At 44.8% G+C, this 17,210-nt stretch overlaps 1 protein-coding gene across 2 annotated transcripts in view; it reads left to right on the top strand.

Annotated features, from left to right (window-relative positions):
* LOC146816669 (adhesion G protein-coupled receptor F5-like) overlaps positions 1-7,550 on the top strand; it is a 675,219-nt gene extending 667,669 nt beyond the window's left edge. For both annotated transcript variants that reach the window (XM_085610569.1, XM_085610570.1), the window contains exon 22: positions 7,389-7,550. In XM_085610569.1, coding sequence (XP_085466695.1) covers positions 7,389-7,426 — 38 coding nt within the window. In that variant the 3' untranslated portion in view covers positions 7,427-7,550. The remainder of the gene's footprint in view (positions 1-7,388) is intronic.
* Positions 7,551-17,210: the final 9,660 nt, after the last annotated feature.

Here is a 17,210-nt window from a genome sequence, read left to right as displayed (position 1 = left end):
ACCGCAGAGCTTCTCTGAATCAGATGTTACATGATAATCATGCTGCATTGAAGTATTCATCCCGTGCATCCGCGGATACTAACAAAGTAACTGACAGGGAGATTGGCACCAGCATCATGCTTAGATGGCATGCATGAGTTAGTTCCACCTGATGTTCAAGTGATGTGCCAGCATGTTTAATGAATTGCCTTTCAATGAGCACTGACTCCTTGGGGAAAAAGTGCTAGTGTGATTTATAGACAGTTGAGCCACTGCACATTTCCTCCCAAAAAGAGAAATATACCTGTAAGGATTGTGTTTGTGCAGGAAGGTATACCTTCCTCCACAAAAACACTCTTGCTCATAACGCAGACACCCTTATGCCATGTCACAAAGGTGCCTCCATTGACACTAGGAAGCCACAAGTGCCCCGGTGCTATGATTAAGTTGAACTCTGCTATATCCTTGTAAATATGGAGCTGTTCAGTTCTCTCCATTTCATGAAACTAAGCACAGCAACTTCGCCTACTGAGCAGTGTTGAGTGAAATCTGACTAAATATGCCCCAGAGCAACCTTGTTTAAATCACCAGCTGTAATGCACTTCACCAAATGTTTGACACATTTCCTCTCAAGCCATACATGATGCGTCTCTAGGACTTGAAACTTGTTTTCACATCTTAAATCAATCAATCCACATTTTTAAAGCGCAACACTCCTAGGGGTATCTGGGCACTGTATCTCCATTAAAGAACTAGGTCTTGAGTCTCTTTCTGAAGTGTTCCAGCGAGGGGGGTGAACGGAGCTGGAGGGGGAGGTCGTTTTAGGTCTTGGCTGCGATGTAGGAGAAGGAGCAGCTGCAGGTGTGGCGGATGCAGGGGGTGTGTGTGAGTGAAGAGGAGCATAGGTGTCTAGCGGATTGGTGGAAGTTCAGTTGATGGATGAGGTAGACAGGTCCTAAGTCATGGAAGGCTTTGTAGGCGTGCATGAGGATCTTGAACTGGCATCTTTTCTGGATTGGGAGCCGGTGGTTGTCTCTCAGGTATGTGACAATTGGGGGTCGTTGGGGAAGATCCAGGATGAGTCTGGCTTCAGCTTTAAGTATGGACTGGAGTCTTCTGTGGAGCTGGATGGCAATGCCAGCATAGAGGGTATAGCCGTAGTCGAGGGGGCTGGTGGCGAGGGCCTGAGTGAATTCGTTTCTGGTGTTGGTTGGGATCCATCTGAAGATTCTGCAGAGCATGCAAAGTGTGTGGAAGCAGGAGAAGACAACTGCGCTAACTTGTCATTTCATGACCAGTTGGCTGTCGAGGTGGATGCTGAGGGTACAGCATTGGTTGGTTGATGTGGTTGTGGGTCCAAGTTCTGTAGGCCACCAGCTGTGCTCCCACACAGAAGTGTTCTTCCTGAAGATCAGTACTTCAGTTTTGTCAGAGTTGAGCTGTAGGCAGTTGTCTCTCATCCATTTGACTATGTTGGTCATGGCATTCCTGAAGTTGGGTTTGGCGCTGGCAGGGTCCTTGGTGAGTGAGAGGCTCAGTTGAGTGTTGTCTGCATATGAGATTATCTTGAGTCTGTGGGATCTGATGACAGCTGCGAGGGGAGTCATGTAGGTGTTAAGCAGGGCGAGGCTGAGGGATGATCCTTATGGAATGCCACATATGATGTCTTTGGGTGCGGACATGAAGGGAGGCAGCTTGATGCTCTGTGTGTGTCCTGTGAGGAAGGAGGCGATCCAGCTGAGGGCATCTTGGTGTATGCCTATGTTGTGGAGTCTGTTTATGCGGGTGTTGTGGGCGACTTTGTTGCATGCCGCAAAGAGGTTAAACAGGTTCAGTGCCACCATTTCTCCATGGTCGAGGAGTGTTCTGATGCAGTCTGTGGCGGCAATCAGCACAGTCTTAGTGCTATGGTTGGCACAAAATCCTGACTGGGAGGCGTCCAGTTGGTGGTTTTGTTCCAGGAATTCGGTGAGCTGCTGGTTGATGACTTTCTTCAGAATTTTGGCCAGGTAGGGCGCAGGGAGATCGGACGATAATTCTTTAGATCGTTGGGGTCAGTGGAGGCTTTCTTCAGGAAGGGGCTATTGTCTGCGTGTTTCCATCTTTCCGGGAAGGTTGCTGTGAAGATGGAGGTGTTGAGGATGCTGGTAAGTTGTGTGCTGACGGGGTTAGTTTGTAGAGGTGGTGGGGGCAGGGGTGAGTGGGTGTCCTGGAGTGGATGGAAGACATGATGGCTGAGGTGTTCGGGGTGGTAAGTGGTGACTAGATGCTAAAGGCGTGGTTGGTGTTTGCTGGGTTGGTTGAGCTCGTCGGCGTGGATAGTGGCGGGTTGGATGTTGAAATTGTTGTAGATGTTGGTGATCTTGCTGTGGAAGTAGTCTGAGAAGGTGTTGCAGAATTCTTGACAAGGGTGGATGGTGTTTTCTATTGCTGTTGGGTTGAGAATTCTTTGACTATTTTGAAACTTTTGTGTGTGTGGTGGGTAGTAGTGTCTATGCAGGTGGTGATAGCAGCTTTCTGGGCTTCTTTGATGTGCCAGTGGTAGTTGCTAAGGGCAGTTTTGGAGCAGCTCTGTCAGTGGGGTTCTTGGTGGCACGCCATCGTTTCTCCAGTTTGTGGCAGTTGCACTTGGTGGTCATGAGTTCTGGGGTGTACCAGCTGGCATGTTTGGGGTTCTTGTTGGTTTTTGTAGGTTTCAGTGGGGTGACTCTGTCGGCGTAGTTGGTGATCCAGGCAGCGTAGTTCTGGACGGCCTGGTTGAGGTCTGTTGAGGCATCGGGCTGGGAGGTGGTGAGGGTTGTGACCACTGAGTTTCAGTGACCTTGATCCAGCTGCAGTGGGAGATCAGCTGACTGGTGATGGTGTGTTAAGCATTGGTAATGGTGAAGTGTACAATGCTGTTCTCAGCCCAAGTGCTGTGGCTGAATCTGATTCTGTTGCTGAAGGTCAAGATGGGGTCTAGTGTGTCCGGCTTTGTGCGGGGGTTCAGTGGTCAGTTGGGTGAGGCCGAAGTTGTTCAGGTTCTTCAGGAGGGTGATGGAGTTGGCATCGTAGGGGTTGTTGATGTGGATGTTGATGTTGCCGAGTAGGAGGTAGTGGTGTGAGTCGATTGCTAGGGGGCGATGAGATTGCGGGTGGCATTGCAGAATATTGCTTGGGATCCTGGGGATCTGTAGGCTAAGGTGCCTCTTATCGTGGTCTTTGCATTAGTTTATAGTAGGAGGTTGAGGTATTCTGTGCGAGATGTGAGGTTTTCATTGGTGATGGTGCATCTGATGGTTTCCTTGAAGATGATGATGGCAATGCCTCCGCCTTGTTTGTTGGCGCTGTCACGGTGTGTCATCTTGTAGCATTCAGGGTTGGTGGTGGTGATGTTGGGGTTCAAGGAGGAGTTGAGCCATGTTTCGATGATGAAGGTGATGTCTGTGGAGAGGGTGGTAAGGGCGTCCCAGATTTCAGTGGTGTGTTTGCAGAGTGAGTGGGCGTTAAGCCGGGTACAGTGGAGCGGTCGCGGGGTGGTCTTGGACTTGTGGCCCGGAGGGGTACGGGATCTTTTGTAGGAGGAAATACAGCTGTTTCAACATCTGGGGTCCAGGAGTTTCTTGGCATTGTACCATCGGGTGAGGGGGCAGGGGTCCTGGCACTGGACGCTGCACAACAGGTGATGCATGCTCCCTCAGCACGCATCTGTTGTGTGGTCGTGCTACAGCCTCCATTTATGATCCTGGGGATGGTTCTGGTGCAGGCAGCACCAAGGCTGGGACAGCAGGCAGTGCAGGGACAGGAGACAGCACAGGGATAGGAAGGACAGGGACAGCAGGCAGCGGAGAAACAGCAGGCAGCGGAGGGACAGGAGGCAGTGCAGGAACAGGGATAGTGGCCAGCTCAGGGACAGCAGGGTGCCGTACCTCCAGGTAGGGTCAGGTAAAAGAGGGTTGGGCCAGCACTCCATGCACTGACAGGCCTGCCATTGGCCCGGGCATTGCATGGGTACCTCCCGCACATGGTCCATGATGCAGGAGCTGCAGGTGCCCTATCTCCTGCAACAGAGGTGCGAAAGAGGTATGCCCAGCTGGCCCCATCTCTGGGGCTGCTGGGAAATGTAGTGTGCTGTGGTCGCATGGTCCGGTCACGGCTGGTGGGCACCTTCAGGAGAAGGGAGGGGGTCTTCGGGCGATGGCAGGAGGGCAGGCACCTCCTGCAGGAATACACAAGGCAGTTTCCCACGATGACGGAGCTGCAGGCACTCTATATCCTGCGCCGGAGGTGCAAAAGAGATAGTCCTAGCTGTTCCCTCCTCTGGGGCTGCTGGGAATTGTAGTGAGATGTAGTTGTCCGGTCCGGTCATGGCTGGTCGGCATCTTCGTGAGAAGGGAGGGGGTCTTCAGGCAATAGCAGGAGGGCAGGCACCTCCTGCAAGAATATACAAGGCAGCTTCATGCGATGAGGGACCTGCAGGCTCCCTATATCTTGCACTGGAGGCGTGAAAGAGTTATTCACAGCTGGCCTCGCCTCTAGGCTGCTGGTAAATGTAGTGTGTTGTGGCCATCCCACGGTTTGGTCACGGCCGGCCTGTGTCTTCAGGAGGTGGGAGTGGGTCTTTAGGTTATGGCAGGAGGGCAGGCACCTCCTGCAAGAATACACAAGGCGGCTTCTTGGTGTGCACACCCTTTCAAGCTATGCACAATTGTACTTGAGGATCTTGATGTTGTAAAGAATGTTCCTTATCACCATTACATCAGCACACAGCGTGAGTGAACTGTAGGCATTGTTGCTCCTACCCTCCCTGACACCACCTTCTTTTCGGACAAATTGGTGCTAAGAAATAGAACAGCTGTTAGAACACCCTTCCATGAAGGGCAATCAATCACTCTGTCTAAATTTTTGATCCACCTCACCCTCGAAAGAGGAGGAGACGCTTCATCGCCTGGATTCAAAGAGGGTGTTTAGCTTTTGTAATGATCGCATGACAGACCATCAGGTGGATGAAGAGACATTCGTCAGTTTTCAGGTGTAAAGAAATATAGAGCAGTACAATGGAGAACCCGATCAAGGAGGATAATCATCGGCATCAAGATCTGCAACACACTGGCAGGAAAACAGTCCCCTGAAAATCTCAGAGCAAGATTTACCAGGGCCGTGTTGACACAAGGGATACCTGTTTTTGACATCTACCAGACTGCAACGTGCATGTTCCCTAAGCACTACTTCCTTCACAGCCAGGTCCGATGAGAAGACCACTGTAGGTTGTTTTGGTCTGCGCCCACTCCCAGACCCCCCACCTTTGGAAGGTTCTGCTTTGGTATCTATTCTAAGGAGTTTACGGTCGGAGGTATACATAAGAAGAATAAGTTACTTACCTTCAGTAATGCTGTTCATAGCAGCTATTCGATATACCTACACATTACTTACTGCACTCTTACATCCGTTTTCTGTGAGTGGCACCTTTCACATGTGAAAAAGCCCCGAATGAGTAATACTCACACTATCACGAATAATTCTTCTACACTCTGTGTCTGAGGGTGTGGATAAGGCAAGAGATAAAAAAACTGACATCAGTGCTCACATGAGGTTTTAAATGTGGCTGGCTCCCTTGCTTCCAGGGTGGTACGTAGCCAAAGCAGCGCCAAGCGATTCCACCTGCTGGCGCAGGAGCACTGCTGTTGAAGTTCCCCAGATACAGTCTGGCACTTGGGGACATTCCAAAGGTAAGGAATCTGTGGTTAGATAGAGTATCCAACAGAAAGCGAGTTACAGAAGGTAAAGTTTGGAGGACAAAGTAAAGTCAGTCAGAGCGATGGAGTAAATTGCGTTAATTACTCCATCAGCCTGGCAGACATCACCTCTCACAAATATAGAGATGTCTGCTGGTCATTCAGACATCTGACTGCCCACTCCCAATGTTCAGGACTATTAGATGGCAGACCCCATGGCCGGTACTCCATCGGGCGGTCAAAGGAGTATGTACAGATCAGAGACGGAGTAGGCTGCCCACCTGTAATTTGGGTGGGCGGACTGTGAGTTTGACAGAGAACGTACTCTGTTGCCATTGCAACAAAGAACCCTCTCTGCCAAACTGTAAATCAGCCCCTTGTTCATCAAAGTCAAGACTGCTATCGCAATGGAAAAGTGTGGACCACATTTTCCACGCCAGGTGTAGCTTTCCAGGCATATTGGGCCCCATGCATCAACGAAAAAACCAGTAACAAACGGGCAGATTCTCAGAATCTGCTCCTTTGCGACCGGTATTTTTGCATTTGGGGTGCATCATTCCAAATGCAAAAATCGCAATGTAAGTAGTCGCAGAATTTGCGATTACTTAAATTGCGATTGCATTAAAGGAATCGCAAATTGTGATTCCTTAAATGCAATGCATGATGCAAATGAAGTAGCGATTTTGCCATTAGGGGTTGCAAATTACCATCTAATGAAACTGGATGGTAATTTGCGAAAACTTTGAAAGTTACTTGTTACACACACACATGCCCTTGGGGCATGCGTGTGTGCAACATGTGGTCACATGGCAATTTCAGGCCCATAGGAATGAATGGGTAGCAATTCCTTAATTGCGATTCGCAATTTGCAAGTCTCTATTAAGGAATGTTTAGGAATCGCAACATTTTTGGAGATTCCTACATGCATAGACAATTGCGATTCTTTAATTGCGATTCTTTAAAAATCGCAATTAAAGATTTGCAATTGCCTATTTTGATGCATGTGCACCATTATTTGGAAAATTTGCAAATATGTAAAAAATTCACTTTATAACACATTCAGAAATTGAGGTACATCTCTGCCTGTACGTTTAAGTTTTTCTTTTTGACTAAGCCCCTTAGTCTTCTCTCATCTATCCCTCAACGCTATCTAACGAGGGACGCTGATTAAAAATGATGTAGGCTATACTATTGCAAGGCTTATCGAGGCTAGACAGCTTAATTTCTAATGTATACTTCTTATACATTTGCAGCACGCGAAAGGAACGCCATTACACATTTAGCAATAGCTTGGTGGTTCACGTTTCACGCTACAATTCATGCATACAGAGTGCCTTTAGCAAATTGAATGTATTTGCAGTTACAATTGCAATAATAGTTTTTACATTTCGTTGTTCATGTTATTGGGCATTTACTCTTTCTCAAATAGGAGTTTTGTAGGTTTCTACCTACAACAGTGGCCACCGAGTGTGGTGTAGATTTATTAAAGGCAGCTGACCACTTGCGGCTTCATATGTTGACTGCTGATTAACATCTACTATAAATCAGAGTTTTATAATTTTAGAAACTTATTTTTTTATGGAAAACTTCTAAAATAACCACAAAGCAAATAACTGTGCAGTCAGAAAGGTGGCTTGAAACCACATGCTCTGGGGTACCAACATAACTTTTTCTTTTTGTTTTACTTGTATGCAGGTGTCCATAGTCATTCTTCTTCCTTCCAGTCCTATTGAAGTGAAAACACATCACAACTTATTCAACAAAGGACTGACAATAAGATGCACCGATATTTCTATCGCGAGATGAAGAAGAGACTTCGAACAATGTGTGTTCTGGACTCCACAAGACATTGTATCATGAATATCACATGCACGTAGGCATTCAGATGGCTCATATATTTAAACAAGTAATAAACACTTATGCACTGATACAACTTGGATCAGGCTGCAACTGTAAAGTGAAAAGACTCTGTCAGTCGGGACATCAGTTCCAGGTATTCCTATGAAAGAAGAGTTTATTTCTGACCAACTGACCTATTGAGAAGAAAAGGGTCCCTCCCAAGTTAATATTTCTTGGGCTTCTTGAATGGAACTTTGGATGCTGAGGCCTCATCACGAGTTCCCCATTAACCCAGCAGGGACATTCCAGGGTCTTAGTTATTATCTATTCGGACGGTGTCTTCCCGTTAGTTAACACGGAATATGATTTTTTCTAACGCAACTAGGAATTACGGACTCCCAACTTCACTACTGCTAAATGCCTTTTGTGAATACCGAAAGTTAGGATGTTGTCTCAGTTTAGTAGTAGTAAAGTTAGGAGTCCTAACTTTACTACTACTAAATGCCTTCTGTGAATACCAAAAGTAGCAAGTTTAGGATTTTATCTCAAATTAGTTCTGTGAATCGGCCCCTACATGTGGGCCTGTTAGGGTCCAGTTCCGCATGCAGTCCCCCCTTTTGGGAGCATTAACGAGTCCCAGCCCACACTCTTTACCACCTGCTTGGAGCCCCCAGGATAGTTAGCACCTGCTCGGACCAGATGGTAAATGTTACAGGTTATTTTTCTTATGCCCCAGGGGAGGTGACAGAGGAGAGAATGGTTGTTTGGGGCCGAGGGAAAGCATTTCTCTTCTTTGAGGGGGAGCTTCATCCATTACCCCATGCTGAAGGATCCAGGCAGGTGGTAATGGGGGGGGAGGGGTAGGGGGTGACACTGCCCCACAGATTGCTTTCAGTCCGGTGTCTCCTGGCCTATGAATATGGAATCTGGAGTTTGAGGAACCACTCAATCTGGGCCCAGAGGCACCCGAAAAACTGTAGTTGCAAGGAGCGGTGTTGTGTCACACCCCAACTAATGCCTCCCCCACCCCCCCTTCCTCTTGCAGATACTGCCCCGGCCAACCATTACCGAGGGCCTTAGTTGATGGGCTGCACCTGACATCCTGTACAGGCAGTGCCACATGGCATAGATGTTTACGTTTGAATAGGTAAACAAAGGTAGTCTGCGAAGATATCCATTTCAGGTCTAGCCTGGGCAGGAGTCTTTAGGGGAACATCTCCCTGGAACGTAACGTAAGAAGGATCATTTTTCGAGTTTGTTGGATGCTAAATCACTTGCATCTCAGGCTTTTGTGCAGATCATAGGTATTTAAATCATGCCTTCATGTGCTGCAGACAGCTTTGACAACGAGTGCCATATGAAGCTAGTTTTAGATGTTTTTAGAATACTGATAGATTTTAAATATTTATTCAGGCTTTTTTAGGAAATCTCGCTCTCTTCTTTGTGTTTTCCCTCTCTCTCTATATATATATATCCGATCAAGTTCATATTAATTTCAGAGAGGCGGTACTTGACCATCATCAATTATTCAAATTACAGTGCGCCTGATGGAACTTGAAAACTTAAAATTGATCTTACAGCTTCTGCAAAACTTTTTTGCATGTAGGTTTTGAGTTGCCTTGGGTCATCAATGGGTCGCCCTGGGGAGACTAACAGAAGCTCTTTCACTGGTTGAAGAGGGGATGAGGACAGTAATATGAGCATAAGGGGAAGCTCCCGAATATGTCTTGAAAACCTGAGGCAGGCTAAGAGGAAATGTGAAATGTCTTTTATCAGGACTTTGAAGTATGTATTTCAAAAGGCGCCTCTCCTTCTGAATGAAAATTTCTTTAAAGGAATGTGTCACTGTGACAGGGTCCTCTGCTCGCTCTCCCACCATAGAGGCACGAGTAGAAAGTACTAGCACAATTGTTACTTTGTCATCCCCTGACTAACTCTACTTTCATTAACATAAAAAAAACATCCTTAAAAGTTATCACTAATTGAGACACATCCACAATGGGGTGATTCTCAAATATATTGCCTTTAATACAGTTAGAGAATGGAGGAAGAAGCAAAAGTGTGTAGAGGGGCGAGAGCATCAGTATTGCATGTGTAAGGGGGCTGTGTATGTGATTAGTTGGTACATGTATGTGACAGATGGGAAGGAAGGAATAGACATGTAAGGCAGGTCTGAAAGGGGGCAGAATCGGCATGTATAAAGTTTATGGTCTTGTGAGGTAGGATTGAGAGGTATACATGTAACTTGGAGTGTAAGCTATTCAGAATCACTGCTGGGTCACTGGACACCGCTAACTAAGCGTATATGTATATAGGTATGAAGGTGTAAAGGTATTATGGTTAGTCAGTTCTTTAAATCATAGGAGGATGCAGGGAGAGATAGTCAGGTGCATCTACATATACGTATATATATATATATATATATATATATATATATATATATATATATATATACACACACACACACAGACACACAAAAACATATGTGTGGTCTGTAAAACAAAATTCAGCCCATTTTGCTCTGGCTTGACAACACAGCTGTTGGCAAGATCTATGCTTACCATTTGTTTGTAAAATGCACATTGAGTGGACTTTGCCTGCGCCCAGAGGAGTATTTTCTTCTCGCCTCATTCTACTAGCTGTTAGTAGTATCAATCCACCTCCTCTGGAGTGCTTGTGTTGCATAGGGGGCTATTTTATATCTGAAATGTACACAGAATCATCACTCATTAAATCATTGTCAGATTATTTTTAATGTGTACAGATAGCAATACTTGTTTGTTTTCTGTTGCAGACTTATTAAGCATGTTTTACACAGTTAACATATTTTGCCTGCTGGAACGCTGATGGGCAAAACCAATAAGTCTGACTTTAATATTCCAACAGAGGCTTGCATAAATGCTGCTTGCACACTTCAGCATATTTAAGCCAGACATATTGGGCCTCATTTATGAGGCCCCACCGGCACTATTGCTCCGCCGGAACGTCACTTTTTTGACGTTTCGGCGGCACATTGTGCCACTGCCATATTTATAAGGCCATGTAGAGCATTCTGCAGCACACATAGAAAGAAGGTTTCCCTTCCTGCACAAGAATAAGCATACCCGCAACGTAGGCACCCTTGCACCATGGTGCAAAGGTGCCTGCGTAGGCGCACAGCAGCCCATTGTGTGCCAGCGTAGGGGAAAACGACAGGAATGGAGATACGGAGCATTCCTGCCCTTTTCTTTTGCCGTAGGGCAGTGCAGCAGCAAGGCCTGCTGGCTGCCCTATGGCAAAAAAAACCATAAATGGGGCCCATTGCCTTTGTCAATACTTCTTCTTTAAATCTTTGATGTCACTTTCAGTTCTGAATGACAAATACAAATCACAATTTGGAATTTTAAGAAGACAAACAGCTTAAAATATGTTTGAAACAATAGGTAAATATTATGCCTTTCTTTTTATGTGTGGAGTTCTCTGACCCTACTGTGGAGTCTCAGCAGTCACAAACTTACTATAAACTTGTGGTTGTTCCTTTGTGTATAATGGCTTAATTTAATTTGGTGTAGCTTGCATCTGTATTTTATTTTATTTCCTTTCGCGTTACTTTGACAATTCATTGTAGTCAGTCCTTCTACCTAAATGATTGGTTTTTGGATTTGGTTCACCTACATATAATACAAAACACTTAAGGAAATGTGACATTATTTCTTGGTTTTTAGATAAAGGGGATTCATATTGTCTGTCTGCAATTACATATGATGCTTCCAGCAATTGTGTGTTGTGATTAACAGTTTGCAAATGAAAATGAAAATAGAAATTGTAGCTTTTAGTTCATTGAATATATACAAATTATAATAAAAAATTAAAAATATAGGCACATTAGATATGGTGGTAGGAAAATGACAAAAGTTATCTGTAACACTGTTTGATTTCCGAATTATGATGTATAATTTTTTAAGTTTTGGGGCAAAAGGTATTTTAGTCAGTATCTAAACCAGTGCATTGTCTTTGTAATTCTTTCCATAAAATCAAGAATATGAATGGCCATATTGTTTGTTGAATACAAAAATAAGATTAAAAAAATTAAATTAAATAAATATAAAAATGCTTTCCTCAGTTCAAACACTACATTTGTCCTTTTATGTGGATGCAATTTCACTATCAATATCAGTCTGCTTTCTTTGTTGTTATTTGCTTTGCTTTCTTTTATTTATCGACAAAACTCATTTCGGGACAAAGCTTGGTCCTTCTTCAGATCTGTACACTCTGTAGCTGAAAAAGCATTAGCCAGAATAATGTTCACATTGTACAGATAGGTGTTTTTATAGTTTCACGAAATGGGTGACGAAGGGTGCATTCTGAAAATAATTTTCAATACACTCAACAGCAAATTTCAGATGGAATGCCAGTTCTCACCGTTGAATTCTCTCTAATATTCATAAATGGTAGAATATCTTTCCTCATGTGTGAGATTCTACCTTTATGTATGGAATACCCATGGTGAAGAACTTGTATTAGAAGTAAGTAACTGCGGTTTCTCTTGTCATTGTCATCAACAAGAAGGTATCTCTGGATCTCCCAGTATTCATCTCAACAAGAAGTGACCACTGCATTTCCCAGCATCCATCTATTATGGAATTACATCACTGCATTTGTGAAAGCAAGCCCCTAGAGTGTCACCTGGGTTTCCCAAGCTAAAGGTGACCAAGACAATGGCATCATCTCATGTCTGAGTAGCTGAGCGCTTAACAAAACTCTGGATAACATAACATAACATAACATAACATGGGCCATGAGGGACGTAGAGTCAGAACCCCCTTGTGATCAAGGTAAGTTATTCACGATCATGTGCCTCTCAAACACACTCAATAACCATTCTCATACCAAGTGTGTTATACAAAGCAGCTTGGGAGGATTTTCTGACTTTTGGCAACCAGTGTAGCACCCTCACCCTCAGTATTTTTTGGAATACTGACACCAGCAAGAGTCTCGCAGGAGGACCCAAATGCCTGCTCCCACCCGTATATTTGCCCATCTCTCACAAGAGTCTCCCAAGCTCAAATATTCAAACTATATTCAATACATAATAGCTCTGTATCATAGGGTGTCAGTATTCGACTGTGCAAGCACACAAGCCTCTGTACTGTATTCTTTCTCTGGATAAATATTTTATATACCCCACTATGTTTTTTATATGATCCTGCAAGAATCTCATGAGATCGTAAACATTTTTGGGGGAAGAATTTACACTTTCCTTCATTACAGTACATATGCCTTATTGTCCCCACTAGTAGTATGTGGGTATCCCACTATGGTTTTTTTATACGATCCCGCTAGAATCTCCTGAGATCGTAAATGTTTTGTAGAGGAAGAATTTACACTTTCCTTTATTACAGTACCAATGCCTTTTCGTCCCCACTAGTAGGGTGTGGGGAGAATGTAGACTCTCCAATGAGACCTTTTCACAGTAAGGCAACAGTGCATAGTAGGGTGTAAAGAGACACTGGAATCTTACTAACATCTCTCTGCAGCCTAACCACTGTGTACAGTAGAGTATTGGGAGAGTATAGCCTCTCCACTGGCACCTTCCATTAAGGTAACCAGTGCGTAGATTATGGTGTAAAGGGACAGTGCCTCCCCACTGACACCTTTCTCCAAGATCAGCAGTATGCACAGTAGTGTAGGAAAGGTACACACCTCACATGAAAGACCTTTCTATTCTTTAGTAAGTAGAACAAAGTACTGGATTCTCCACTTAGACTTCTCCCCAATAAAATAACCATATATAATAGGGTGTGGGAATGGATTTGACTGTCTACTCCCCAGGATGACAGACAAACAGGCGTGTGTAGGCAATCATGCTCTTCTCCACTAACACCTATCTCTAAGAACATAAATGTGCAGTATGGTGTTGGCAAGTAGTGGCCTCTCTGCTGACACCTCTCCCTAGACCAACAGGGGTACACAGTGGTGTAAGGGAAGGAAGTGACCTGCCTGCTAACACATCTTACCAGAGTGAGAGGTGAGTGTGGTAGGGCTTGAAAACGATGTATCTCTCTGCTCATACCTCTTCACATGCTGGCAGGTATGCATAGTGGTTGTAAGGAGGAACTGATTGGGTAACAAATAGGACAGGTCAAACCGTCATACAATAGTATTTGTAGTTTCCTGAGGATTCTTTATTGTGAGTGACCTGGGTTATTCTGGTGATCTGGAACAACAGCTCAAATGCAAAGCTAGCCAACACGTGTTTCGCCGCATGGTGGTATGCAGGCCTGGGGCTTTTTCCTGGCTAAATACAGAGAAAGTGCATAATAAGTGAAAAACCAAAAAAGCCAAAGTTTGGTTTATGTGACATTCGTACACCCAACACTTTGACAATCTCTGATGTGTCTATTTATGCATCTTTTAGGCCATATTATAATTAGTGAGTGCTTCTTTGTTGCTTGACCTATGTTTCTATAATCACATTTCCACGTATTCATGTAGACTGCATAATGGGCTTTTTACCAACTACCATGGAAGGCCGTGTGATTGCCTATCAAGACATTCCATGTACCTGATCCAGATATGGCTTCTATACCCTGCATAGTCAGATGATCTATATTCCAGGCCACGACCCTGTTTTGTTTACTTATACAATTGGAGGTGCAATTACTGTCTCATAGCACTATGTGTCCAATTGGGATGACTGTCAGTCTGCACTGGGTTTTCTTATCCTTCATTTAGCAGGGAATAGACCTTCTTTAGGCAATGCCTGCTGAAATCTCATGGTATTACCTATTTTAAATGTTCTCTTTAGCTTTCTTTATTCCCACTGAGACCTATCATCCACTCATCTACCCACCATTTTAATATGGCGCCTAATCTCACAATAATGGCCAGATGTTCTATGTTCCAGGGCACAACCGACCGTGCCATGTTTATTTATTTAGACAATTTCTGGTGTTATTACTGTCCTACACTCGCATGCATAAGGTACTATGCCAGCATGCACTGGATTTCCCTTATTTTCTTTTTAGCACAGACTAGACCCCCTTTCAGGTTGTGCCCTAGGAACTTTCTTGGTGCTCCTGACTTTAATGACTTATTTACCTCTCTTTATACCCACTGATACCTTCCACCCACGAATCCCCTCCAATACTTATATGGTGCCCAACTTCACAATGACAGCCAGATATTTTGAACTTCACTTCACTTCCAGGTCAATAGCTCTTTCGGCATGTTCACTCCCTTAACGCCGCACTCCCTGTAGCGCCAATAAAAAACGCAGCGACTTAGTAACGATCAACCTTGCCAAACTACTCTTCGCACTCCAGGTATGATTTACAACCTAGGCCATGCTACTGCCCCGCCCCCTTGGTGTTATTGTATCCTTGAAACTACCAACCCTGTACCTCAAGTTGTAGAATCAGGCAGTACATGTTTGTTGTGTTTTATTTCTCCTACATCCCAGAAACGCATTTGCGCTCCTCCCCATTATTGGGGATGGCACACCTTGTTGTTCTCACATGTGAGTACCGTAACACTGCTTTATTTCTTTTTGAGCTGCGACCTAGTTTTATAATGCATTACTTATCAATTCTACGTTACAGGTTGATACTCTCCATAATTATATATGCATGCGCCCTACCGAATTACACTGTCCACTGCTTTTTTGCTTTGTTTTATCAAATTTATTTTTAATGTTCACAACATCAGTCAAGGTTACCCCAGCATGCGCTCTATCACTGGCACCTTAGAGCTCCATCTGATACTAACAACGAACTTTGCAGGGCATGTTTTTCTTCTCTTCCCTTTTTCTCCCGCTTCCCATGTTAGTCTCTGAGTTTACGGTACACTTGTTTCTGGCTCGGTCACAAAGGACTCTATGGGGACTCATTTCTCTTCACTATGATGATTTGTATCCACTGATTGAGAAGCCTCTTGCACCTTTCAAACTCCACAGTTTGATAGCATTGTATATACGGAGCTTGCAAGGCGCAATAACTAAGCTGCCTTTGGTTTGTTATTTCTATCCTTCCCTTTTGCGTTTGCTCTCAAAATCGTGCCCACACCTACGGAGTGTGGCCCCTGCATACTAGGGCTCAGCATGCACAAATGCGTCTCTTTTGTGGTGTGCAGATTCACCAGTTGCAGGACTCGTCTATGCCCTATCTCTCTCGAGTGACACGCCCTAACCCCCTAAGGACCCTTTATCTTCCCAGGGTCCATTCCTCTGCCGGACTACTCCATGGGGCATGTTTGGCAACAAGCCAACGTGAGGATAATCTTCCTTTCATACACTTTCCACCGTTTTTTTGTGCGTTGATGCGCTTACGATGCTTAGCCCACCACAAAACTTCATGTACATATGATAACTCTCACCTTAGCCATACCACCAATATGGCTACACCATTTGCCGCTTATTTATCGTTTACACAGCACAATAGATATAGGCAATCAATCTGTCTTGTGAATATGTAACCATACTGAGACTCTCCCCTGTATGTGTGTCCTGTCATACTTGTTGTATGTCCAGTAATGCTCTAAGAGGGAATCCCCCTCTCACATGTAAAGCACCTTAGCGAGTGCTACACATTTCTCAAAATTACACAATCACTTAAATCTAAGTAATTTGCACCTGCACACTTTGGTCCTGAGGAAAGACAGTTTTAATCTTAAAGGCCTGGCTGAAACATATAGACCACACCTGGATGTAGGAAACCCTAATTAACATTCCTATAACATCCAACAGCCTTTTTTAATGCTAGCAGTGACCCAGTTATTAAAATATAATTTACCCTCGGGTACTGGGATCCCTGCATAGCTTTTAAATCGTCACCTTCACGTCACTACACTGCACACTCAGATACATACCTGCTCCGCTGTATCCAGGCGTCGAAGCACACCCGGGACACACTCGGTGTCACTGGGTGGTCCCGATGATGAAGCATGCCACCAACTAGGTTGGTGGGTGAGGGCTTAATGAACAAACAAAATGGTTTGTACCCTGCCTTACAGTCTTGAGTCTATGTAAATTCACAAATAGGCTAGTCCTTTTTCATCTCACACGCCGACTGCATGCTCATTGCATGTGGTGTCCGATTCACAGGTTGCGTTCCTCTGTGGGAAGGTGCATCCATAGTACTGCCTCATTCTACCTTGTGTGGTACTACTGAACTTGTGACTGTGTGTGTGGGACAGGATAGTCTGGTGTGAATTGTATCAACGCGCACCAGACGTTGTGTCTCATTTCAGTGAGGTACGGAAAACACAAGTGGGGTTAATTGTAACCGGATTGTCTGGTGCGACCTGTATCATCACACATGAGTTGTTGTGCCTCATTTCCAGGGAGGTACAGGGAATTCGACTCATGGTTCATTGTGACTGGACTGTCTGGTGTGACTCAGATCAATGAGTACCAGACGACTTGTATCACGTCCCAGGGGGGGCATGGATAGCTGCATCCCCCAGTCACTGAGTGTTTCGGGTTACCCTCAGTGCAGCAAATCAACAACCCTTTCCTCACCTGGCCCAATGACTTTGTGCAGTCAGGTAGTGTCACCCGGATTGGGCCTGGGTGGAGGGATAAGTAATTAGGCTGTGGAACACTTCAGAGGATTATTGAAAGCGGTTCGAGATACTTTTTTGACCTCCCTGTACTTCGCAGAACTGGGCCGGAGCCAGAAGGCGAATTGAGAGAGCTCTTGA

This window comes from Triturus cristatus, chromosome 6 (assembly GCF_964204655.1).
Source record: "Triturus cristatus chromosome 6, aTriCri1.1, whole genome shotgun sequence".
Classification (NCBI taxonomy): Eukaryota; Metazoa; Chordata; class Amphibia; order Caudata; family Salamandridae; genus Triturus; species Triturus cristatus.
The sequence above is the reverse complement of the archived record's forward strand: the minus strand, read 5'-3'. Positions and strand labels throughout refer to the sequence as shown.